Source organism: Rhinolophus sinicus, linkage group LG11 (genome assembly GCF_036562045.2).
Source record: "Rhinolophus sinicus isolate RSC01 linkage group LG11, ASM3656204v1, whole genome shotgun sequence".
NCBI classification, from domain to species: domain Eukaryota; kingdom Metazoa; phylum Chordata; class Mammalia; order Chiroptera; family Rhinolophidae; genus Rhinolophus; species Rhinolophus sinicus.
Genome location: NC_133760.1, coordinates 24,713,072 through 24,739,928, shown reverse-complemented (window position 1 = coordinate 24,739,928; position 26,857 = coordinate 24,713,072). Strand labels below are relative to the sequence as shown.

The window sequence follows — 26,857 nt, the reverse complement described above, 5'->3', positions numbered from 1 at the left end:
GGAGATGTGATTCCCCATCAGCCAAGACCCGTTTGTCATCCAGGTAGCCTTGCAATGGATTGAGAGCTCACCGCACAGATCGCGTGTCAAAGATTCGTGCGTTTATCTTCCACGGTTTGGGTTGCCGAGATGCAGGACGGGCCTTTTGTCAAACGCCTGCCCATGGACATTTGGCAGGGCCTGTTCTGGAACATATCATAGATTTCGTTCTCTGTCATCTCAAGAGCCGAGAAGGTAACAGGTAAAAGGAATCAGGAGAGGAATGAGGATGAGGATAAATGAGAGAGTGTCCCATCATGGGGGTGGGCTGCATGGGACACTGCCTTTCGTGGGGGTGAGGGGGGTGCTCATCTGTTTTCTAAGAAGTAACAGCAAGATGATGAATTTGGTGCTCAGACACCTGAGGCCGGACAATAGGAAACACATGATTAAGACCTAACATTTAGGAGAGATACCCGAGTGTGTGTGTGTGTGTGTGGGTATGTGTGTGTGTGTGTGTGTGTGTGTGTGTATTATTATGTCTGCTAGCCTTGATAAGGTGTAGTCAGAAAGTTTTCTGGTTTCTTTTTACATGGCCTGTACAGTCATAAATTGATGTTAGATGTTTTCTACATTGTGGTTCTGGGGGTGAGCATTCTTCTAGTGCGTCACGTTCAGGGTTATGCTGACTTATGTGGGGTTCATAGGAGGGACCTAAGGTAGATGATCATAGTAAAGTTGTCTGTTCCGAGGCTTCTGTAAATACATGTACAAATTGGATGGCTTAAAACAACATAAATGTATTGTCTCGCACTTCTAGAGGTCAGAAGTCTGAAAGCACCATATCAGCAGGGCCACACTCCCTCTTAGGCTCTAGAAAAGCGCTCCCTCACCTTCTCCAGCTTCTGGTGGTTTGCTCGGAAGAGCTGGTGTTCCTTGGCTTGTAGCTGCAGCTCTCTGATCTCTGCCTCCATTGTCCCATGGCATTTTCCTTCTGTCTCTTCTCCTCTTCTTATAAGGACACCAGTCTTATGGGATTAATGGTCCACTGGACTCTAGTGGGACCTCATCTTAACTAATTACATCTGTAATCACTATTTCAAGATAAGGCCACTTTCTGAGGTGTTGTAGGTTAGGACTTTCATATATATTTTGGGGGACAATTCGGCCTATAACAAGTAATAATAGACTATGACAGATATTAACACCACCATTACCATTCATGAAACATCTACTAGACTGCCTGTCCTAGGCACTTTTGCTCTAATCCTCACCTCAACCTTTTAACAAATAAGGACACTGAGACTCAGGGAAACTTGGTCTGCATATCTTATCTCTCCCCATTGTCTCCTGTTCCCCAGGCGAGTTTTCTATATAGTGATTGCTCACTGCATACTCACTGTGGCGAATATTTATTCCGGAGCCCCAAAGTAGACATGCGGTCTGACAAGTGTCGTAGTATCATGATGTGACAGAATTTCAAAAACCAGAGCTGCTCGAGAAAATATAAATTGTGCAGTAAAAGACAGCACTCTAAATGTTCAGAACAGGAGCTAAAACAGTCATTTGAGGGTTGTGATTCTTAAGGTAATAGAAAAGCACCGACTCTGAGCTGAACTTCCCGGGTTCAAACCTGAGCTCTACCACTTATCAATGGATGATATGGGTTAAGTTATTTAAATGCTGTGTGCCTCACTTTCCTCCGCTGTAAAATGGGTTAATAGCAATACTTACCACATCAAGTTTTTGTGAGAGCTCAATGACCTTTTCTGTCGTAGTTATTATTACTAGAAATAATATTTCACTGCCCCCAAACATGGATTTAACAAGAATGTATCATACTTCCTCCTTGTATTTTTGAAAACAGAAAAAAAAATAATTATGAATGAATCCTTTTGAGCTGTGAGTCCTCTCTTTGCATGAGCCATGGATACAGCAAAGCATAATGTCCCTCCTTATCTCTGATTGCCCACTATCTCTTAAGGCACAGGGAGGCAAGCTGTGCTCTTCAAACACAAATTCCTTCTCCGGCTTCTTGTGTAGGTTCACCCTTTCCTTCCTGAAACGCTAATTGTGGACAGTGCTAATGTGGAGTCACTTTTTTCCTCACCTCCTTCTTGGGATGACTCAAATGAAACCCTAAGTCTTGAGCTTGACAAAGCAGAGACAGGGGAGAAGGGACAAGGGCGGCAATGGAAGTACTCCTACGATAAAAATGGGAGTACCCACTTGGGCCCTGGGTGCCCAAGAGGAAATGTCACAGGGGGCAGGCGTCCAGGCCGGTCTGCATTTGTGGTTTGAGACACAGCCTCCTGTCATCAGTGCCATGGCAAAGGCCTATTTCCCTTGCAAAAGCTTGCTGTCTCCTTTAGTAACTGTAAGTTCTCCTAGACGCTGTAGATTTCCAAGATTTCCAGGATTCCTTTCTCAGAATACTTGGATGGGTGCCGAGCTAAGCACACTTCGTCGAGAAATGACAAATTACTAATTTAAGTGCCTCAGAGAATCATTTTCCTTTTGTTTTGCCTGAGTTCTACACGTAGGACATCACGCTTTCAGTTCAATGTTTATAGAGCCACTCCACCCTTCTAAGCCATCTGTTGCAAGGCAGGATCTATAGACCTCTTGGTGGCATGTGCTGGGTTGGGTCTTCCAAGCCTCTTAGCACAAAGGCCTGATGTTTAAATCCCGGAAGCAGATTGCCACCTGGATTTCCACATTCTCCTCCAAATGTGCATTGCTCTCTAGAGACCACTGGGGATCAGGGTTTGCTTTTCCTGGGCCGCGCTCAGCTCCTCTCTCTTTTCACTTCTGTTGTTCCTTTGCTTCCCCCAAATGTTGGCAGCGCCAAGGTAAGCTGGAGGCATTAGTATTCACACTTGTGTGTGAACAGCCGACTTAACACGCACCAGAGGGAAAATATTATTTCTCATAACTGCTCAATAATTATAGTCTTTATTGCATCCGAATCTGTATTGTGACACATAGTGGAAAGCTTTCAGATTGTATATAGAAGAGTTGACAGAGACTTGCAGGTGAAAAAACAAAGAATATATATATATATATTCAGGGAGAGAAAATAGTCTCAATTTAAACATAGGGAAGGCGATGGTGGTGGGTCTGGGAGCGCCAGGCTGTCCATTACCAGTGTGGTTCCTAATCTTCCAAAATAGCGTTAACTTGCTGAAAACCTGAGCATATTGAAAGGGCAGCTACTAGGAAAGCATATTCCTTCAGGCATAATTATTCACAGTAATTCCTGTTCCAATCTAAGGGGTTCGACACTCTCCTTTTACAGCAGATGTTAACTGGGAGAGATGAAGAGTGTGAGTGATGGGGGGACTTTTATCCTGCTGCTCTGATTTGCTTGGCTGTACCGAAATTTGAGGCATAAAATAACTGTCAGCTACAGGAGGTGGAGGTGTGTGATTATTTGGCATTTTGCAATTGATAAGACCTGAGTGATCCTTTTTTTTTTTTTTTTTTGAAATTTAACTCTTTAAACATGTCCCTGGTGCTCTCTTTTATGTAGCTCAAGGAAACAGGTACCGAGTGGGATGGGGAAGGAGGATAAAGATGTACTTACTCATTGGGAGGCATTTGATTGCTTCATTATTTGATCTTCCCGTGGAAACGATTTCATAACAAGCTGTTTCTTTGTGGGAAAAATTTACAAGAATTAATGTGGAACCATTAGGGACGGATTCCTGCCTGAGGTCTGGAGATGAATTCCAAAGACCACAGAACTTTTGATATGCCTCTGGATAGTCAGGCCCATGGCAGGGGTTTAGCAACACATTTCCTGGATTAAACTAGCATGAAAGTTCAGTCAGACAAGTCCATGTTTGGGAGGGAAGGCATGGAGAAGGTGAACTAGTGGGTGTTATTTCAACGATTAAATAGTTGGTATTAGGTGGAACGGGTACAGCAAACTATGGCCCCATAGGTCAAATCCTGCCAGCTGTCTGGTTTTGTAAATAAAGTTTTATTGACACACCGCCACACCCATGTGTTTCTATATTGTCTGTGGCTGCTTGTACACCGCAACGGCAGGCCTGGGTAGTTGGCAACCATAGAGCTTGCAAAGCCTAAAAGATTTCCTACCTGCCCTTTTATAAAGAAAGTTTGAGGGTCCTTAAATTAGAAGATTGACCTGTGGGTGTTACCTCAATTTTTTGAACACTGGCTAAATCTGTCATTTGTCTACATGTTTCAACAAAATAGCATACCAAAGGTGATGTGTTTGTAGTAAGATGCTCGGAAGGCAAACAAAGGGTGACTGCTGTTGTTGAGAGGAAAGGGCCATCAAGACTGCAGGTAGAAATCAGAACATAGAGTCCTAATAAGTCTATCTGACACCTTGACTTTTGCTGTGTGTGTGTGTGTGTGTGTGTGTGTGTGTGTTATTTATTTAAAATCAGCTATAACTGCCCAAAGAAAAGGTCCTCCTTGCCTCTCCAGCTACTTCATAAAATCCCAATGTTCACTTCCATCTAGGGAAAGGTGTGTGGAAGCTCATTTTTTGCTCAATCTCTGCGGATCATTTGAGCCGTAATTTGGAGACAGTGCCTATCGAATCCTATTTGGACTGGGGAGAAAGTTGTCCATCTACAAAACCACCAGACAGGCCATGATAAAGAATAAATACCCCTCACCCTCCACCTCGGAGAAAGTGAAATCACCCCCAAAAATAATGGAGCCTGGAGCCCAGGGAGATGATGCCAGAAAATCCACTAAATAAATCATCTATTTTTAAAAATCACATCGTCGAGGGGATGTGTACTTAGAAGCCCATTCTTCAGTGGAGAAGTACTTAGGGTTCAGTAAGTAGTTTAAACAAAATTAGTGGAAAAACAGGGAGTTTAAGAGAGCAAGAGATCAGGTTTTCTGGGCTCACCACACATCAGGTGATTTAAGCTAAAAATGGCTTAAAATACCGCAATCACTTGAAACACCTTACATAAACTGACCAGGAATCTGGGGCATCCGTGCTAGAGACAATTTTCTTCTCCTCAAGATAAGGGATGGGGAATTAGTCATAGGGTATTTCCAGATAATGTAGTTAACACCTCGTGTGATATTAGGTGGGCAGAGAGCTTTGCTCTCAGGACTGAGATTGCTCCTGCCAGTTCTAATAAGGAATGTGTGTATTTTAAAAGTCTGGGTAGCCACTGGTGAGTCATTTCCACACTATGCCTCCCTTTGCAATGAAATAGGGAAAAAAAGTGCCCCCAAACAACTGTCCGGTTATTCCTTCAGTTATCCGTCCGTTCATCCATCCATCCATCCATCCATCCATCCATCCATCCATCCATCATATGGCTCCTAAGCATCCCTGCATGTCAGTCCCAGTGCTAAATGCTAGAGAGACATGTGTAAATAAAATCTTTTCCAAGGAGCTCATTGCCCATTGGGCATTTTTGGCTTCATGTATAAAGTGCAAGTAGTGATTTGACAACTGAGAGATGTGGGGTAAGGTGTCTATTGACCACGGGAAGATTTAGTGAGGAAAGATTTCTCCTGAGGTGGCAAGGTGACTCAGAAGCCACCTCAAAGCTGACTGACACGGCTCCATGTTTATGAGGGCGGTCTTCTTCTCACTTTTGTTTCGTTTACTTATTTTTCTGCTTCTCACTTTTTAGTCCCTCACTTTTTTATGGACCAGTGAGACTGGTCCACCCTCTTGGCTCAGTCTCACTGCAAGAGAGACAGAATAGTGAGAAGAACATGAATTTTGAGCCCGTCTATCACTGTTCACATTTGAATCCCAACTCAGCCACTGACTGGCTGGCTTTGTGTCTGTGTGCAAGTTGCTTAAGCTCTCTGAGCTCCACTTTCCTAATGTGGTTGCAGGACTGAGGTGAAGAACCAGCCACTGCTGTCCCAGTGATGGAGGAGAAGGTGAATGAAGGAAAGGTCTTCATTTACTCCTGAACACCTCCTCCCCTCTACACACACACCTTCCTGCTACTTCACTTTGGCTCCTGAATAGTTGGCAGGAGTTGGTCTCCATCGCTATGAACCACCAAAGAGTTGACAATTCTCTGCTGTCTCTGGCCTCTCTGATCCAGCGTCCAGGCAAATGTTTTCCATTCTCATTATAGTGTGTTCTCTTTCTGGTGCTTTCCTCTGGGACTCACAATACAGGGTAGAAAGCACAGGCTCTGGAATGGGAAGGGCAAAGTTCACATCAAGTTCCACTGTCTGCAGACTCGTTTCCTACCTGTGGGGGCCGTGGGAGTTAAGGTTAAGGGCAAGTGTCCCAGGGCTCTGGGGAGAGCGCACCGTTGTGCAGGGGACGCTCTCAGCGCTGTGCCTGGACCAGAGGAGATCTGGGCCCAGCCGCGTTCTTCCCCTTTAGGTCTTCCTAACACCCAAGTCAGGAGAGGGCTGGATGAAAAAGAGCCTCAGTGATGGACCTTTTCTTTACAGGAGACCCCTGCTGTTTTCTGCTTCAGTGGGACCTCAGAGTATGAGAGGTGTTATTTAGCCAACAAGTTAAGTTTAATAAGTAAGAGCTTGTGTGTGCTCTCTGTGGGTAAAGTATGCTTTTCATTCGGCTTTTTAAAATATTGTAAATAGACCTCCCACCCCGCCCCCTTTTCCATATTGCAGGTCAGCTAGCCAGCCAGGAGCTCCAGGTGAGACCCCACTGATATGAAAGAAAGGAAGGAAAGTGCCCCCTTTTTGCAAAGACAAACCAGGATACCCAGAAGATTGCCAGTCCAGTCCCTCTCAAAGGGGTGGAATTTGGGCGGGGGTGGGGGGGCAGCATTGTGGTTTACCTTATAAATACCATGGCCTGAATTCACTTCTGCACCTGCCTCCTAACCCACCACAGAATCCCTGTTGACTTGGCACCTGTCATTTCTGTCCTCAAACAGTCTCCTTATCCGCCATTAGGCTCTGCTGACTTCATCAAGGCATGCCCTCTGCTTGGTAGAGAGGGCAGTATTTCCACATCACCGCTTCCTCAGGGGTAAAAGGAGACATCAAAATGCCATGGACTTCTTTGAGATGTCGTCTCCTCGCCTAGAGTCAGATTCTGGACAGCCCTCCTGCTCTGGAGAGACAGGGTTCCAGTAGGTAGCTCCTGAGCCCGTTTTCCCTCCCCCCCCAGAGGAGCTGCAGGCAACAGCTAACCCCATGGCCCAGGAGCCTCACAGAAAGCAAGTTCAAGTTCAGGAAAAAGAGAAAGCTCCCCAGGACCTAGAGAAGTATCCTCTGTAACTCCTCTCCTTCCGAGGATGGCCTTTGTAGTCAGAGGGCTTGAGTTCGAATCCCAGCTCTGATACTTACTATTGGTGTAGACTTGAGCAAGTTCCTTCATCTCTCTGTGTCTGACTTTTCTGTAAAGTGGGGGAACCAGTAATAAATCTGTTTCACAGGGTCCTTGTGAGGAGTGTGTGTGTGTGTGTGTGTGTGTGTGTGTGTGTGTGGAGAGAGAGAGAAAGAGAGAGAGAGAGATCAACTAAGGTCAGTGTCTAATGTGTAGTGAGCATAATATAAATGTAACTCTAATTGTGAGTCATAACTTGCAGGGAACAACTGTGTCAAAATCACACCAACAATAAATTGGAAAGGAGATCATTTGACCAGTAATTTAGTTTCCACAGCTACTGAGTTTGATTGGTATATTTTTGCTTTGCCCTGCTAGGATATTGGATCATGCATTCATTCACCTCTTTAGAAATATTCACTACTTGTTGTGTGCCAGACACTGGCCTGGATGCCAGGGACCCCTGTCCAGGAGGTGGTCGTCTAACAGCACACACCCAACTACATACTAGGATTCAGGATGGGCAGCAGCGCTGAGGACAGGTTTCTGTTATGAACTCACCGTGGAGGTGACATCTGACCTTTGTAGTGACGGAAGCTGTTATTTCACAAATGCCTGCCCCGTGTGAGAACACCGCGCAGATATTACCTGCAGTATCATCCCGGTCCCATGTTTGGCCACCTCCTTTGGGTCTCCAAGTTCTGTTGTGGCAGTTGGCACATTGCTCGGTGCCTTCCTGTTCTGTTGGCACGGCTCTGCTGAGTCAGGAATTACCGCTGCTCCATCTGCTTCCCATCTTCCAAAATGTTTGCTGATGTTTCTTGATCACTGAGTGTTTTTCCCTTTATTATACTTATAATAGTTTCTGGAGGGAGTGCAGACAAAAATGCCTGAATTCAATCCATGTCTAACCAGAAGCCCCCCAAAAGTCTATGTTGTTGTTTTGTCACCGTGCCAGACTCCCAAACGGAAGGATGAGAAAGGATCAGGTGGGCATGGGCCCTCGTGATTGCTGCCCCTACTTCCACGATCACCACCCTGCTGTTGTCTGTTGAGTGTTATGTGCCAGCTCTGTGTAAGTAGGTTGTGTACATGGTCTGGTTTACTTATCGAAATTACCCCATAAGTGTACCAGTACCTCCCATTTACAGACAAGGAAACAGGCTCCGAGTGGTTAAGCACATTTCTCAAAGTCACCCAGCTATTTGTTGTAGGTTGGGTGTCCCCGGCAGCAGACTGTGGCAGAGATTGGCATGCAGGATTAACGGGGTGTGCCCTTGGGATCCACGCCTGGGGGGAGTGTGGCCATCAGGATGGGACGGGGGGCGGGGAGGATTAGGCCTTGATGCAGGAGCCGCAGACGCTTCAGCTAGTCTCAAGGAGACTGAGCCAGGGTGACCCTCAGTGATGTCTTGAATTGGAGCAGAGAGGCCAGGCCATCCCTGATGTGGGCTCCCTCCTGGACGGGGTGCCCCGTGGGCAAGGCTGCTCCCTCTGGCTGAGGGCAGTTCCTGAGGAAGAACTCAGCTTTCAGCAAATGACAGCCCAACAGCTGCAGAAATGAGTGCCTCTGGGTTCCCAGACGGGATCTCTGCAGCACACCACAGCAGCCACTCCTGTACCATGGGCTGACTCTGGAGCCATAGCTCTCTAAACAGAGTCCATTCACAACTTACACCTTGCTAAGGAGCCAGCAATGAAAGAGGATAATGATTAAGTCTGATTAGAGAAGGGGTGTTTTTGGGGGTGGGGGTGGGGGCGTTGTTTCCAGGTGGTAGTACATGGACTCCTATCCTGTTTCCCTGAAAATGAGACCTAGCCGGACCATCAGCTCTAATGCGTCTTTTGGAGCAACAATTAATAAAAGACCCCGTTATATAATCTTATATAATATTATATAAGACCGGGTCTTATATTAATTTTTGCTCCAAAAGATGCATTAGACCTGATGGTCTGGCTAGGTCTTATTTTCAGGGAAACACAGTAGAGGAAAATCAGTTGATGGGGTTAATTTGACATTGTAGATATACTTGTGTCAGGGATTTCAGCTGAGAAAGGAAAGAAGATGTCACCCTTTTTGCTTTCCTACATCACTGGTTTCTATTTCTGATTTGAAAATGCTATTCCTCCCATGTGGGAAACATTTGGTTAACTCAAGTGGTAAAGATATCTTTGCTTCGAATGTTCTTTTTTGAAAGCAGGGACAACAATATCACTGAGTTCTAGAACAAACTCGTCTCATGCAGTGTGATTGGTAGGGACCTGTTTGTGCTTTCATTTGAGGAAGTAACAAAAACCAGAAGCAGCTTCGAGGTTTGGCACCTTTGACAAAGTTACAGAAATGCAGTGTGAACAAGCAGCATACTTTTCTCTGTGTCTTCTCCTGTCGGTAGACAAACTGAACTAAGGGACCTTTAACTTAAGCATGTGTGCCCTAACGTTATGTTTCGGATAGCCAAAGTGTTGGCTATCCAACCAGCTTTGTGATGCTGGGCAAAAGGGGTGCATTCTGAGTCTATATGCACAGCTTCCATTAATACCTGAAAAGATAAAAATTCACTGTCCTAAGCTTTCCAACCCCATGGGTGGTTCTGTCCTCTCCCTGGAGGTACCTACCTACCCAGTCTCCTTCCATCTTTCCATATCCTCCTATTCTCACCCACAACCCTACAGGGTCCCAAATCCTGTATGCCTCAAGGGGAGACATTGGGGTGGGGGGGAGATCAATGTATTTGTGATAATATGTGGATCCCACTTGTTGTAGAAAGGACCTAAGGCAACAAGCATGCTGTTTTTAAGGATGCTGAACTCCTAGAGAGCACCGTTCCCTAGTGAGCCAGGAAAATGATGAAGTCCGGAGTCAGGCTGGTCTGAGTTTGGATCCTGGCACTGCATTTCAAGAGCTCCGTGGCACGTTGAACAAGTTCCAACTCCTTGAACTTCATTCCCCTCATCTCTACAATGGGGTTATTATCCATCTTGCAGAGTTGTTGCAATATTAAATGAGACGATGTTGCAAAGTTTCTAGGAAGATGTTTAGGACTCATTACTGAATACATCTTGGCAACTGTGTGTGGCTGGGCCAGGGGAGCCACCAGAATGACATCAGCTTCTAGGTCATGGGGACCAACATGGAGAATATCTAAAAGTCACAAGTCTATGTCACGCTGGCCCCCAGGTATCTCTTACTGGGTTGGTTTTATACTTTTCCACAGTGCCTGGTGTGTCCCAGTGGTTTTATGACCTTGAGGTCCTGACCTCTTTTGTCATGTCTCACGGCCTTCTTCAAACACTTCCTACTACTATATTCCATAGGTCATCACTTAATTGACTGCTGGAGCAGGATCACACTTTCAAGAGCTAACTGTGTGTCCCCTCTAGCTCTGCATTCTGCTGGTCATGTTGAGAGTATTTACACCATGGGATTTGGCAGACACTGCAGATCAAGGCTCCCTCTCCCCTCCATGCTTCAATGAGCCAGTTGTTAAACACGTATCAATATGCCACTGTCACGAGCCCTGCTTTTCACAGACGTGTCATTTAAGCAAAGCAAAGCAACTCATGGGAAAGTCCGTTTTAATTATCTTTTTCTCCTCCTCCTCTGCCCAAAGGAATGGTTATGGTAGTAATCAGAGACTTTTTAGTGCTGTCGCAAGGCAATTCTGTCATACCAGAGAAAACCTATAGGCTGGCAGCTCATTTATTTGTTCCCAGTATTTCCTATTCTTTATGATGAAAACATGAACACCCTGGACAAAGGATGGGTTATACCTCACCATGATGATGGGAAGTTGTGGATACATGGACCCTAGAGATACTGTGGTCGTGAATCTCAAGTTCTAGCACGATTACCAGGAAGTTATGCTTCTCAGCCTCTAGGGAGAGATTCAGTGGCAGTGAAATCTGGGGCAATTATGGATCTGCCCTTGTATGTATCACAGTTTAAATCAATTGGTCCTTTACCAAAATCTAGGGAATAAGAAGCAGCCTTAGAGAATAGTAAATATTAAAAACAAGAAAGGAAAATTAACCCCTCCTCTTTTTCTCTTATTAAAAGGTTACCCTTTTAATAAGAAATTGCTCCTTCATGGGTTTTGCTTCATCCTCTCATCATAGATTTGAGGCACATGGAATCACTCTTTTACCATTGTTTTTCATGGCTAGTTGAATCCCTGCCCTCCATCCCCGTATTAGCATCACACTCAAGAATCTACTGCCCCCTGTGGAGCAACTCACTGGAGATATTCATTCTACCACTGGATAAGTGACAATTGTCCCTGTGAGGGCCGACTTCTATGGCCCAAGATGCCGAGCAGCAAAGGGGTGAAGGGTATGAACAGCCCAGTTCACTTTCCAGCTCCCCTACTCATTAGCCGTGTCACCTTGGGCAACACTTAACCTTGCTGAACCTCAGATTCTACGTCTGTCCGATTGGGGGTGTCATCAATGAGCTCGTACCCCTGAAACACGTAACGTGAGCCTGGGATGCTCCAAAAGTCTTAGCTACTTGTTGTTGTTCAAAGATGCGCTTTGATGGTAGAGAACAGTCTTGATCCGTAGGTGTGCACTGTTCCCACTTTACTCAGACTGTGAATATGTTCCCATTTATCCTGGTGCCATCGCTACGAGGGGGGGTCTGGAGCCTGAATGATTGGGTTCAGCCCCTGACTCTGCCACTTGCTTTTTGACCTCTGCCTCTGTGGGCTTCAGCACCTGCCATAATTGGGACTAGTGGGTGTCAAGTGCCTCCAAAAGAATCTGGCACAGGGTGGACCCTCCTCACTGGCAGCATTAAAGGCACAGGAGTCCCTCAGCATGCAGTAGGCAGGTGGCATATGATCAGAACTCCACAAACAAGAATTATTTCTTACTAAGTCATTTTGCTTACTTGAGCCTCAGTTTCCCTATAAATAAAACAGGGATAATAATACCTCCACAGGGCTCTCGCAAGAACTCAGCAAAAATTCTAGGGCTTGGCACCTAGAAAGTGTCACAGAAGGTAACCAGGCCCCATATGGAATTCGTACGTTAAGGGACTGCCTTGTAAAGCCACTGGATTAGGAATCCAGAGGGTACAGCCAGGAGAGGACAGGTTTTCAAACACCTTGACAATGTGAGGACCAGCTACACCACTAGCATGTATCCTCACTGACATCTTGCTCGGTAGCTACTAACGTATTTGTGCGCCTTCCTTTTTACAAGCCAGGCAATCGTGAGAGGATGAATCTTGTCAGGTGTGGCAGCCAGAGGCGGAGGGGAAAGCAGAGTAAGATGTTCCTCGGCATACCCCGTTGTCAGGAGTTCAGCACTTCTCTGAACTGTGAAGGCAGGGGAGTTCCAACGGCGGTTGGCTTGTCCTGAGCCTGCCCTGGTGGATGCGGACAGATGGCCCACAAACTCCCAACCATTAACCCATTAAGCCCATTAAACCATTGTCAGCCTCCGAGACCTCCCTTGCATGAGAAGCAATTTGCAGAAGAGGAAAGTGGCAGGGGAAGGGTCTCAGACCCCTTCTGGGGTATTGTCCAAAAGCACATGCAGGCAGAAATGACACCCCTGGACCTGAGGACACCAGGCCAGAAGCCAGGGATGTGAGGACTGAGGAAGAGGCTCAGAGAGGGGAGGAAGGTCTCCGAGGCTCTGTGGACAGAGGCTTGGCCAGTAGAGGGATCCAACCACCCACAGAGGGAATATGTACATAGCCTCACGGGGCTAGACTTCCACATTTGTGCATAATTCCAGGGTGCCATAGAGTGAACAGGCTGTGGGGGGAGGGGAGCATGAGCCAGGAATAAAAATGCGGGCTTTGAACCAAGACAGACTTGGAGCTCAGCTCCCGCATGTCCCAGGTGCACAGCCATGAGTTACTTCACCTCCCTACGACTCCATCTCCTGCTCAACAATAATACCTGTTTGGCGGGGCTGTTGTGAGGCTCAGAGGGGAGAACCGGTCATTGGCACATAAGAGGCGACTGCCATTATCATTATTGTTTTATTGCTGTTGTCATTGGCTATCACGGATGGGAGTGGCCAAGACATGAGAAGCCAGGATGGGTTTGGAAGGAAGATGATTAAAAGGCTGGAAAGTGACTGATGTGATAAAACTGTACCTGGGCTGGGCAATCCAGCTAAAGGCCTGGCGCTGGGCCTGGTGACAGGTGCGTCTCTAGAGGGAAGGCCAAAAGGTAGATGCTATGCAAGCTGCATCCTTCCTCGGGTTTCAAGGGAAGGAAGAAGAGGTGGGTCAGCTAGGAGGAGAATTTCTGACCAAGAGTAAAGTTTAAACCTGGAGTTAGGAAACAGAGGAGCAGTGCAATTCATGGCCAGCATGGCACCCTGAGAAGCTAAGTAAGGGTTGGTGAGAAAGGTGACTGCCACTTGAATTCCTCGCCTAGAAGGCAGAAGTCCCCTCCACCCCCTACCCTTATGTTTAGGTCCCTTGCATGAAGGGAAGGCAAGCTATTTGGATCTGTAGGCTTTCGTCTTTAAACTTCTGATAAATGGAATTGTAGCTACCTTTGAACCGGTATCTACCGTATACTTGAAAATGGCCAAATGTTACCACTAATCCTGCCAAGAGCCAGGTCAAGGGGCTGTTGTTATGCCCATTTCATAGATAAGGAGACTGAGGCTCAGTGGCTTGTCACAGAGCTGCCAGTTGTCAAAGTCAGGATTCAAGTTCAAGTGTTTCTGGCTTCAGCTCCCTGGCTTTTTCCACCATCCCACACCACCACCCAATCTGCAAAAATATCCAGATCTTTCCTCTTCCCCACTGCTTCTCCTTAGTTCTCTCCAGGACTGAAGAGATGAAATTGATTCTTGTTCAGTAGCGGTTAGAAGGTGTCTCTCCCATTCCACAGTGAATGCAGAGGCCTTTTAAAATGGAAAACTACAGGGAGTGAGGGCTGGTTCTTCACTTGCTTTGCAGGAGAACTGGCTTGGATTTGTACACAGCATCAGAGCCAGCTCATTTTTCTAAGGCCCTAACTTTGCAGCATTCTTCAAGGGCTCCAGAGAGTTCCTTGTGCCATCAAATTAAGTTTGGAAACTTCAATAAAAAAGTCCCGAAGGAAACTGTCAATTAATGCATTTACACTGAAGCATCATACTTGGGAAAAACATCTTCAAACAAACGCTGTTTTCCAGCCATTAAAAAGTTTGTGTGCCGCTTGGTTTCCATAGATACCTGAGGTAATAGCCTCTTTCCCCCTCACTGAAGAGTGAGTGTCGCTTGATTTCTTTCTTTCTTTCATTTTTTTTAACCTTAGTCTTTCATACTTCTTTTTTTTCCCCCTCTCCATTTATGAAAACAAAAGATAACTAAATTGAAACCTGGCAATGAGATTTGTCTGAGGAAGACAGCTTGATTTATAAGCTCAAGGGACTTCATTTTTGCTCACCTCCTTATTATTTTATGACTTCTGCAAATAGTGTTGCTACCGGCAGGGAAGAGATGGAGAATTTTCAATTGATCGAATGCTTTCCCCAGTCCATCAAACATATACTCAAAAGGGAAATGTTAACAGGCTGCTGGAAGAGCAACTGAGTTTTCACAGGGTGTAGAGCAGAGGTTGGCAAACTGAGACCTGTAGGCCAAATCTGGCCCACTGCCTGTTTTGATAAATCAAGTTTTATTGGAACACAGCCACATTCATTTGTGTATGTGTTGCCTATGGCTGCTTTCACAACAACAATGGCAGGTGTGAGTAGTTGGGACAGAGACTGTATGACCCACAGAACCTAAAATATTTTCTCTCCAAACCTTTGCAGAGAAAGTTGACTGAGCCTTGGTATACAGGAAAGAATGGGGGTTTTGGAAGCATTTAATATTCTGTCACTTTAGGCAAGTACTAATCTTGCTGTGATCAGTTTCTGCATCTTTGAAATAGGAATGACGGGATCCTTTCGTAAGTTTTGGAGGATGTAGAGCACCTAGCCCCCATCTTGGCACACAGTAAGGGAACCATAAATATGAATTCTTTTTACTCCAGATTCTTTTGCTAGAAAAAAAAATCAAAGATACTTATCTTATGATTCTAGAAATCCTTCAGAAAACCCAAGGAAAGTGCGTAAAAACCCAAACCAAAGAATTCAGCCATTGCTCTGGCCTGGTGCATGCCCAGGTGTCTCTCTCTCCTGGGAGAAGGTGAGAGAACCTACGAGCGGGGACTCGGTTGAGGGATGAGAAGGCAAACAAAAGAAGCCACAACAGTCTAGGAAGAAATCTTTAATTTCTATTCAGCTTTAAAGAGTTTGAGAGGTTTTGTTTTTTTTTGTCTTTTAACAAACCAGTTCAAGTACATGCCTTCAGATTATAAAAGTACCTGAAATTGCCTAGAATATCAGCATGCATAGCTTGTTAGTATTTACATATATTTACATAGGCAAACAAGAGAAAGATCTACAGTTATTTACAGTCTACGTAGAAGAGAAAGGCAGCCTAATTGTATTTCCTAAAATACAGTAGATGTGTAGTCAGTACATGCATATTTAGATAATATTTGCATGATAGAATGCAATTTTTAAAAAAAAGACATACCTTTGTCACTTTCTATGCTAAGGTGTTACATAATCAAGGTAATTTTTTTGTGTGTTTGTTTTGTTTCTAGTCTATTTGCATCAAGTGCTTTAAAATGTTCACTAACACCGAGGCAGAATTATTTACCCAGGCAATTAAAGCAACAGCACACAGGATCATTTCCTACTAACTAGCAACAAGCTGCTGGTGAATGAAATACCTATTGTTTCTCATTACCCATCGACCACTGTGACGAGGTCTCCCTGTATAAAGGCAGTGCCTAAGCTATCACCATTAATTATGGAAGTCATATAAATGAGACACTCTCCGCAGTGTGTTCTAAATGAAATATTAACAAGGCTAGCATCTTTGAGCCTGAGATATGATCTGTTCGCGTGAGCTCCCTATGAAAATGCACAAACCTAATGCAGGTGGGCTCGATGTGAAATGGTGGGGCTGGATATGGGGGCCTGCCTCTGAGACCTGAATTACTGCAACGTCCATTGTCTTCATTTGTTTCTGGATGACAGAGTTCAGAGTTAATTTCTTACCATGATGTGGCCCCATCAGAACACCCTGTGGGATTTATTCGCCTCCCGCCCCACCAGTGCCTTTTCAGTACAATGTTGTAGAATATACGTGTATATGAGACCTAGGTATAAATCAGGGGTGTCCAAATTGCGACCCACGGGCCAACTGCGGTCCGCAATCATTTTTAATTGGCCCGCAGCAAATTCCAAAAATATATTTAGTTTACTTAAATAAACCAGGTGAGGCAATACGTACTTCACCTCGAGTGAGTGGCCCGGCTGTTTGTGTATTTTACCGCACGTGGCCCTTGGTAAAAATCGTTGAAAAAAGTTTGGACACTCCTGGTATAAATGAACTGTCAACCTTAAAATCTAAATGAACAGCTTGTTTGGGGGTTGCCCTGAAATCATGCCTGCTCACGAAAACAGTCAGTTCTTGATTTTCTAAAAGGGCTAGTGGCAGGTCGACTCTGCAGAGTGACAACACAGAAGGGAAAGGGGAAGCTTTTGGTTTGACCTGTACTATGAAGATCTTCTTTGCACCATTCTATTAGAACTGAACCCATTAATTCTGCCTGGCAATAGTTTCAAAGGTTTCTATCAGTATACATGACAAATACAGAGGCATACATTTATATACATTATACAGAGCTAGCTATAACCGAGGTTAAAGACGTAGAGTAAAAATGTGAAATGTTTCAAATTAACACGCGCGAAATACCTTCTTTTATCTCTCAGAAACACTCAGTAGTTCCTTCAGCAGTAGCATTGAGGTGGCCCGGTTGGAAAATTTCAGTAAAGGGCCGTCAGATTTGTCACGTGTGCAAGGATGATACTTATTTTGGTGGCAAATTTCTATGGCTCTTCTGCTTCGCTGTTTCAAACCAACCCGTGGAAGAATGGCTACCCCACTGCAGTTTTCCATCCCAGCAAAAGAAAACCCTTTTGAAAAGAAACTGTATTTTGAGCAATGTGGGCATTCCAGGCTGCACTGGCAGGGGATTCTTTAAAGGATATAAGACGGTCAACGGCATCTTCTCTTATTTGTAATGAGACCATCTCTCGGGCCAGTCAGGTCTAGAATATCTTTGGCAGCCCCAAACGGAAGGAGGAACACACGTGAATAACATCACCCACCTGTACTAGACTAATCCATTCCTTTTCCTTCCCTCATTCAGAGGTGTGCCGCCCACTCCATCAAAGCATAACAGAATAATTCCAGGTCCCAGAAAGATGAACTCATTCTAAATAGTATGCCTCCACTCTGTTGGGACCAGACATAAATCTGTCATGGAACCCTTGGAACACATATGGCAAGGATTCTGGAACACTCAGAAAGCATGAAAAGGGCCTCATTTATTTCAAGGGAGAGTTTGGAACAGTTCGTCGAATTGAAAACACAGGTCCCGAAAGCTTACCCAGGTCACTCTGCCCTTGAATCCTGCCGATGGCCTAAGTGAAAATCCTCCTCTGCCTGGCCTTACCAAAACAAACATGGCTTTGGACCTCTGGGTGAGTGGGAACTGGCTGCCCATCTCTCCCCCAAACTTTAGACTAGCAAAGGCAAACATATTCTTTCCATCCTGGTCTCTGGGCTTGTTCCTCCAGATATTTCTCAGAGGATGAACAGCGACACTCCTGACTTTCCAGCTCATTCTGTCCTAGTCTTCAAGTCAATCTCTTAAAACCCCACAGTGACCTTGCTAGAAATGAATGTCTTTTGTCGGGTGTGGTCTTTTAACCTGACTTGGATTGGGAGGCATGCTGTTTGGGCTGCCTCAGCTGCAAACAGAAAAGGCTCTGTGTCACCTTGAGAGTTCCTCCACATGGAGGCCCATGGACATGCAGCTGTTCTTGGAAAGCTGTGTCACCTTTGTTCCCCTTCAAGCATTCCACTCAAGATATCCTTTGCAATTTGGGGCTGTGGCCCATATTGGGACCAACGGCATTGGTGACAATGAATCGGCATATCCCATTGCTCACAGAGAGAACTGTGATCAAGCCCTTCTCCTAGACTGGGCCCCAGTGTCACCTGGGGAATGACAATCAACTGAAAAGGAACTTCTGAGGTTTTTCTCACTTGTGAACCTGTTTTTAGCAAAGAAACCATTGCCTTGTGGCAAGAAGTAAGTATCCATATTGTCGTAGTCCCTTGTGTTCGAGCAGGCACGTTCTTTCCTGAGGCTAACCATCTAAATGCGATCCAAATCTCCCCACATGCTTCCAGACTTTTAAGGCCTCCACAGTGAAAAGCAAATCTCCACTTTCCTGACCTTCTTCACTTTCTCTGTTTGAGCAATTGAGTCTGCTTCCCTTCTGTAGTAAATGCTAAGAACAGCCTGTGTGCAGAACTCCTGCAGGCTACAAGGAAAGTTCTAGTCCTGTGCCTACAGGAAGTCATTGTATGTATCTAAGCCTGTAGTGTTTGAAGCCTTTGTAGGAATCAGTTGTTGGGAATTTGTAGGAACTCATCTGTTAGGAATTAATTGGGGGAGGTTGACAAGGGGAGATCGATGGGAGTTTCCCCTGCAAACAGACCGAATGTGTCAGATACTATCCACCAAAAGACCACACTCATCTTATATGTACACAAATTTATAAGGTGGAGACTGCTTAGGTTTCAACTGTTTTTTGATGTGGTGCAGTTTATGCTGCGAAAAAAAAGTCTCTCATCCAAGAGTAGTTTCCTTAGCTGGGCAAATCTGGCACCAGGAGGTGGCATTTGAATCAGGCGACCTTTTTGCAAAGGGTCATTTGCTATTGGATCTTCTGAGGTTTCGCTGAATCCTCATTTTTGTTAATCCAAATGGATATAATTTCCATTTAGTTCACTGACTCAATCAACAATGGGAAGAAAAAAAAAATCTCCTTTTAACATTTCTCAGGTGAACACAGGACAAACCACACATTTACTTTTAGGCCATGTCAGGGTGTCACACTGTGGCCAGACATGGCTTGGCTAAGAAAGCAAAGAGGCCCTCCTAAGGGAATTTCAGCCCAATGGGAGATGCATAACAGGGAATGGGCAATATGCAAATATTTGTGTCACATATTTGGGCAGGAGGTTATACTTGGCAACTGATACGAATTCTGGCGTGGGTCAGCCTGCGTGATCATCTTGCAGCTTTGGACAAGTTGTTTTTGATCTCTGATACTAAGTGGGTCTTCTCTCAAATGGGGATAATAATGGCCCCTTGCTCCTAAAGCTGTGTGGGGGTGACAGTGTCCTGCTTATCAAGTTCTCTGCATGGGGACTGAAGAATTGTCAGCTCTCAGAAAGGCCACACGTTGTTACCACTTGAAAGGTCCCCATTTGCAACAACTCACTAGAGAGGCAGAGGACAGAGTCCCTGGAGTTGAGCTCTCTGTTCTCTTCTATTCTCTCACCTAATTTTGGTGCAAGTCGGTGTGTCGGTTGATTAGCATTTATTTCATGACCATCAGTTCAGTTACACAAGCATCGCAGTGGAGGAGGAAGGTGATTTGTTGGTTGTGGTCACGTGAACGGGGACAGCCCAGGAGTCTCATTCCTGTGCGAGCTGCATTAATCTATAAACTAATAGAATTCCTGGCACATTTGTCAGCTCAGAAGATTGTTCTCCGACGGTAAGTAGGGAACTCATAACCTTTTGGAGCAGCTTGCTTTTGTTTGTCTTTCAAATCAGAGATTTAGAACCATAATTGCTTTGGAGGAACGGATGTGTACCAAGCACCAAGGTATCCAGAGATGAACTCCAAAACACAGCACTGCACTTCCCCAGTAGGCTGGTTATAAACTCTCTTTCAGGACTGTTACTAGGATCAGGGACAGACAGACAGGGTGTGGAGGCAGACCTTTATTCCACCTGTGATACGTGTGCTCGCTTTCTATCTCTGCAAAGGCTCTGTGATAAGTTATTCTGCCATATTCACAGATCCCCTGGTTTTGCATTTGTAAAGTGTTTGCTTGGCTTGGCAGACCCCAGCTGAGTAACAGGAAAGCTCTTAGAGTTTGAAGAGGCACCTGTCTTCTCTTCCTGCTCCACGTGCTCACTTCAGATCACCTCTTTGTCCCAGGAATTCAGTCCAACAATCACTCCCCTCTTCCCAAAGGGCCCCCTGCCCTGCCCTTGGGGTTCCAAGCCCAGTCTAAGTTTCCTGACATGGTCACTTACACAACTTGACTTTTTCCATAAATTGACTCATTCATCGTTATCTGTGTAACCTCCTGGTATCAGTACATCTGTAATAAAGCAATTTTAGAACATCTACTACTCGCAGAATCATTAACTATATAGATATTTGGTGACAGTGTCTATGTTTTTATACATCTCATAGTTAAATCTACTTTAAGACATAATCTATTCTTTCTTTTAAATAAGCATGCACGTTAAAATAGAGAAACTTGGGAACTAAACATTAATCGTGTAATATGTGTCCTTATTAAAACGTAAGTTATCTTAGAGTACTAACCAATGCATTACGAATATCAATACATGGGTGGTTTTCTCTTTACCATATACTGTTTATTAGAAACGCTATACCTTTTCCTTTAAAAGTCAATATTCATTTTTATTCCATGCTGACAGCTACAAATTGATGGCTAGCGGTTATCAAATAAATGTTGATGAAAAGCGGCTACTTAATATGTTCAGTCTAACAAAGGGTTAGGGAAGGATGGATAATTTAGATCTCAGGGCCTCAACTATAAATAAACAGCAACTGCTTTCCAAATCCCACCTTCCTGCAGTTGAAGATTGTGCTGCAAACCTGACAAATGATTTCTGAACGAGAATGATGAACCCCTATTACCAAAATACTTTTAACTGAATCCTATACACAAGAATCCTGGGTAATTTTACATATGCTATCAAGATTGATGACACACTTCTCCTCTGGCAGCTCGAAAATGTTTGACTCGATCAGAAGTGGCATTCAGGCATGATTAAAGATGCTACTGGGCTTCCTGGAAATTCTCAGTCCGGTGTCATCCACACCCTAACTCATCGCCAACATTACAGGATGGGGATGCCGCACCCAAACTCCCAGGAGCAGCAACTGCGGACCTCCTACAGGCTTCTGATAAATTGTTCTTAAAACTCATTTAGGGGGACCCACAGCTCCAGCCAGTGTTTATATGTCAAGGTACTGCTGTTATTTTATCACAATGGATCAGTGAGCAATAGTGACAACTCGTAGACATTGCTTCAGATATTTTATAAGAGTTGATAACATGGTTTCCTTCATGTGGCTCTTTCATCTTTTCGGAATAATGTACTGATAGCCCAAAAAGTGGCATGGAAGTCATTTGACATTGATTAAAGTGCTCTTTTAATTTTTTTAAATCAGTTTTAAAATCTTTTATCTTGTATCAACAGTACCGGCTTCGTTATTTACTGAGATTTCCCTAGTGTGGCTCAGCGTCATTCTGATGAGGGGGCAGGCTAAAAAGCTGATGAGCCCAAAGCTAGAACTTGTTCTTAAACGGTCGTCACAGCCGCTCATATAAAGATGTCACTCAGAGGCTGCCATTGATACAGCTGAAAAGAGAATTCCCCAAGAAGCTGAAAGTGAGCTTGGGACTAAAATATATCATTACTTCCTCACTGTCCAGCAAGAAAGGAAAGGCAATCGAGTACCAGTTGAACTTATCATGAATCAGAGAGGGAGACTTGGCCAAATGTACGCAGCTGATCTTCCGAATGGAGGAGCTAGGCTTTGCTTTCCAGTGCGCCTTCTGTACTGTGTCCTTCCACAAAGCCAGAGCCACTGGCGATGGCATTAAGATTGTGAATCACCCCGAGCCTAATGGCCAAAGAATCAAAGCCGACTCCTGATGAAAGACTGGGCTTTTCTAAAATTTATGGTTTTCAGCGTGGTACCCAACTGGAAGTTTACCTGAAATGAGGTCAATTGCAATTGTTTTCAGCTTCCATGGAGGGAGCTTGCATGCCCCCAGCTCTCTTATCAACTCGATTCTGAAATAATGTAATTGCAGAATTTCTTTGCAGAAACACCATCCCAACAATGCAAAAGTGCAACATGATATCGTTTTAGAAGGTCCCAGTGGCAAAACATTACATTGGGTCTGAAAGAATTCCGCGTTTGGCTTTTTTCCCAACTGGCCTACTTCAGTCTTTTCTCAGGATTGGTAGAAATGTGAAAGGACAGTTTGCCGTGATGTATAAATGCTGATACCATCACAACTCTCGCGTGGGATTGGGGAGCCTGGGTTTTGGGAGGAGCTGACTGGATTCTCTTACCCCTTGGAAGTTCACGGCAATCACCTGACTACTCTGGTGGTTTTGGCAGCTGCAAAGTAAAATGGAAATCTAAGACAGATATCCAGAAACTTATGCAAAATGCCATCTCCTCCTGAACTGCTAAGAATTGAGGCCAAGATGATATCTGGCTTGAGGTAGTGGGATGAGCATCTCCATTCTTCAGTTTGTCTTTACAAGCACTTGGCTTCCCTTTTCCCCCCACATGAGATGCAAGGAGTCAGATACACCTCTTGAATTCTTTAGATAATTGTGCCAGGTGCTAAGCTAAGGGTTATTAGGAATAATAATTCAGTGAAAGAAAATTTGGATGATGTGCACTTATTTCCATTAGACTTGAGCCACACAAATCAATTTGAAAAGAAACAGATGAATCCAAGAAAATAACAGGCTCTATGAGGAGTGGGCATGGTGAGGGGGTTGGGGAAGGAACAGACTGATTGTTTTTTAATTTCAAGTCATGTCAGGTGTTCGCACTCTGGAGTAATGGGACTTGTCCAGGACAGCCACACAGCCAGTTATGATCAGAACTCAAGCCTCTATGCCCCTCCCCCCCACCTCACCATCATGTCCCTCGAATGTAATTGACCGTTTGGTTTTCACATTAAGTCACATATGACAACAGACTCTGACACTGAAGTCCCCCCCAATACACAAACAAACAAAGAAAACCCAAGTCTGCTTCATAGCACTTTCCTAAAATTATGACACCTGAGACCCAATCTTCAGCATGACCTAGGCTCCCAATGGTTCTAGAGTGCAATCATAGTGCAAACCAAACTATTTGGGGGTATGATTTTCCATTAAGCACTCTGCTTGGGCACAATTTAAACCCTGTAGGGGCAAACAAACAACAAAACAACAACAAAGGTAAACTTTGGATGGGGATGGAAACGAATTTCCCCCTCCATCAAACGTCTTTAATGTTTTCCTATGGTGACCTTATCCTTAGTTACCTTTCTCCATCCTCTTCTGCAGCCTCCCCCCTCCCCCATCAACCTATAATTAGTTGGTACAATAAGTGCTGTGATGCACATAAATAATCATAAGATGCCAGATAAACTGTATTGGTTTTAAATTAGAGCCATGCCTACCACGTGTCCCTATGAACACCAGCCTATTATTTTTAATTACGGCTTGCAAAGCCAAGTGATTTCTTGCCCTCTTTACAGCATCCCTGACAGTATCCTGTCAGCCCAGATGATATGGTGCCCCATCGGCACACACATCCTTAGCTACAGCGACAACTGTTACTCAAAAGGTGAATCGAAAGTGATCAATTGCATTCATGGCAACTTGCATTTTGAAGTGGGCTGGGAAGAAATGTACCCCCGAAGCCACTGTCCTATTGCAAATACAGGATGAATATGACATTTAAAAGCAGGTTTTCACAGGATCTGGATGAGTTAATAAGCCTGTCATGTGTCTGTACGAGGCATGTATATATGGCAGGGAATATGTGTTTTAAAACATTTTAACACAGCATTGCAAACCCTTCCCCTTAGCAGCACCACGGGCAAAGAAAAGAGGAAAGTTCTGGTCCAGTCCTCCTTGAGTTTTTCTACCTGATGGGCCATTATTTCTAAAGGTTCTAGAAATATCTTGGTGTCAGAATACATTATGCACTGAGAAATCAAGGGGTTGGATGAATTTGTTCTTGCATGTTCAAAAGGATACCATCTTCTTCTCTTCGCCGGGGAGAGACATCTGACATGATTTATTGATGTGTGTATTTCTTTTTGAAGCCTTTTCCTATACGAGGCGTAAAAAGTCACACCAGCCTTACGAGTGGGGTTTATGAACTCGTTTTTCCAGAGTGGTCACATCCTACCTTTTACAGGGCTGTACTCCGAGTTCAGTCCACTTTGCCATGCTCTGATACAGTTGCAACTGAACCCGGTAGGAAGAGGCTTGCTAATTCCCAGTCAGAAGAAAGTCATCTGATCACCTCTTTTCTTGAAAACAAACAAAAAAATTGTTTTGGTCTTTTTTCTTTGATTTCCAGCAACAAGGAGCTGCCACCACCGTCTACTGTGCCGCTGCCCCTGAACTTGAGGGCCTGGGAGGGATGTATTTCAACAACTGCTGTCGCTGCCTGCCCTCCCCAGAAGCTCAGAGTGAAGAGACAGCCCGGGCCCTGTGGACGCTCAGCGAGAGGCTGATCCTGGAAGGACTTGGCAGCCAGTCCAGCTAAGTGGGAGCTCCGGCAAAGCTCGGCACACACATCCACCCTGTGTGTGCGCACATGCGTCACTGCCAATGCTGGACCCCTTCCAATTTACTATCCAGGGGCCTTTCCATGTCCCTCCGACACAGATCTGCCAGAGCAAAGGAAATCAGAGTACTCACAACAGAAGGGCACCTGTGAAGTACCAATGGAAAGCAGGGAATTAATTCCAGGGGTAAAAGGACAGTCTCTGTCTCCTGGGACTGGCTTAGGCTTGGGTCCCTTTGCTTTCCTGGTGGTGGCCTGTTTCAAAGTGAACGATGCATTGGTATGCAGGTTCCTTTCTCATTGCACAAGCACAAACAATTCTCTCTCACTGTTTAGAATAGCCTGGTGCCCCCTCTGTCCACCCCACCCCCCCAAGCCACCACCTCCTCCATAGCCCTCCATGGCCACGCTGTAGCCAGGAACTGGCTTTCTCCTACTTAGTGAAGAAAAAGCGAGTGTTTATCCTTCTTTGCCACATCGATCCAGGAGATAATTGTTTCATTCATCCTGACCAAATCTAAGTGGGTTTGGCAACTACTGGGGAGAGAACTCTGAGCCTTGTTCCAGCCAGTGAAGATGGAGGTGACACTGAGAAACGGTGGGACAGACAGAGCTAGTGGGTCACAAACGTGCTGGTCCTTTGACTCCCTTGCCAAACTATACAAACAATTCTTTCGACATGATAACAAATTTTGCCAAGCATTCCCTCAAAACCTCGACAGGCAGGAAAGGAAGGAAACACTGTGTCCTTAAGAATTTACAGGATAATTTGGGGATAAGAAGTCGTTCCCTCCATTCTTCCTTCACAGTTTTGAGAAGCAGCTCGATGGTGGAGGTTCACAGCTTCTTGGTGCTCCCCCTTTAGCATTCTGCTTAAAATTCCTGTTATTCCTCTCATCCTATGCTTAATAAAAGAACATGCTTGAAATATGATCATCTGAAGTTTGTATCGTGTCTTTAAATGTTTGTTTCAGTTTTGGAGGGGGTTTTTTTGTGTGTGTGTGTGTTTTTTTTTTCCAGCGGTTATTTTTTTTTTTTTTTTTTTTAGAAAAAAAATCTAGAAGAAAAATAAAGCGCTTCTTGTAGACGCCAGGAAAACACCATTCTTGTTTCTTCTCTGAGTGTGTTTTGTTTTTGTGCTTTGTGGCTGTCTGCAGGCCAAGTTGTCTTCACGCGATTAGCATGCCAGCATCATATTTTCTGTGGAAGAAAGCAAGAAGAGAAAAATGACTATTGTTCAATTTCACCTAAAGAGGTTTTGTTATTACTTAGAGTGGGTTATGGCAGTCCACAATGGTTTGTTCCCCCTGTAATTATAAACTTCTTGCTGATTAGAGAATATCTCTATGTATTTGAATGGCAGTGGATTGGAAGCTCTTTCCCACTCATCCCTTTTTCACTGACACCAAGGTTTCCAGGCCATTCCAGCAAGGATGTGAGAAAGTCCACCTTGGCCAGATGGAGAGAATGCTGAAATACCAGGAAGGTGAGGGTAGGGTGTGTGTATCACTGTTTCTCCTCCTGATGATGGCAGCTTCAGGCCACACATCATGAACGTCTGGCCTCTGGCTCTTTGGCACAGTCCAGTCAAACACCATTGCTTTCCAGTGGCCCACAGCCTGGCCTCGTCCTCCTATCTGGCTATATTCTCCCGTGCAAAATCCTGATGATCATAGATCCTATGAAACTATGAATCAGCTCATGTCAGTTTCCTGGTCCAGACTCTCCAAGGCTTCTAAGGTAGACAGACTCTTTGCAAAAGTGACCATCATAATTCTCCTCCCAGTTTCCACACTGTGAGTGATCCTCTCCCACGTGAACTCTAGCCTTGGCCACGTGACTTGCCTTGGCCAGTTGGAAAAGTGCTTGTGCATTGGGGATTGCCCTTTTTTTGCTGCTCTTTGGAACCTGGCAACCACCCTCATAGGAATGGGCCTGGGCTAGCCTGCTGGATGATAAGAGATACCTGGTTACTACCCGAACTGGCATCAAGCTAACTGTTAGACATGCCATCCCAGACTATTCAGCCCCAGCTGAACCAACCCAGATAAGAAAACAAAAACAAAAAACAAAAAA

General features: G+C 44.9%; 1 protein-coding gene across 2 annotated transcripts in view; it reads left to right on the top strand.

Annotated features, from left to right (window-relative positions):
* The window catches only part of WWOX (WW domain containing oxidoreductase), a 913,630-nt gene extending 887,918 nt beyond the window's left edge, over positions 1–25,712 (top strand). The window contains exon 9 of one of the 2 annotated variants that reach the window (XM_019710992.2): positions 24,572–25,712. In XM_019710992.2, coding sequence (XP_019566551.1) covers positions 24,572–24,760 — 189 coding nt within the window. In that variant the 3' untranslated portion in view covers positions 24,761–25,712. The remainder of the gene's footprint in view (positions 1–24,571) is intronic. The other variant, XM_074314543.1, reaches the window with a different exon arrangement.
* Positions 25,713–26,857: the final 1,145 nt, after the last annotated feature.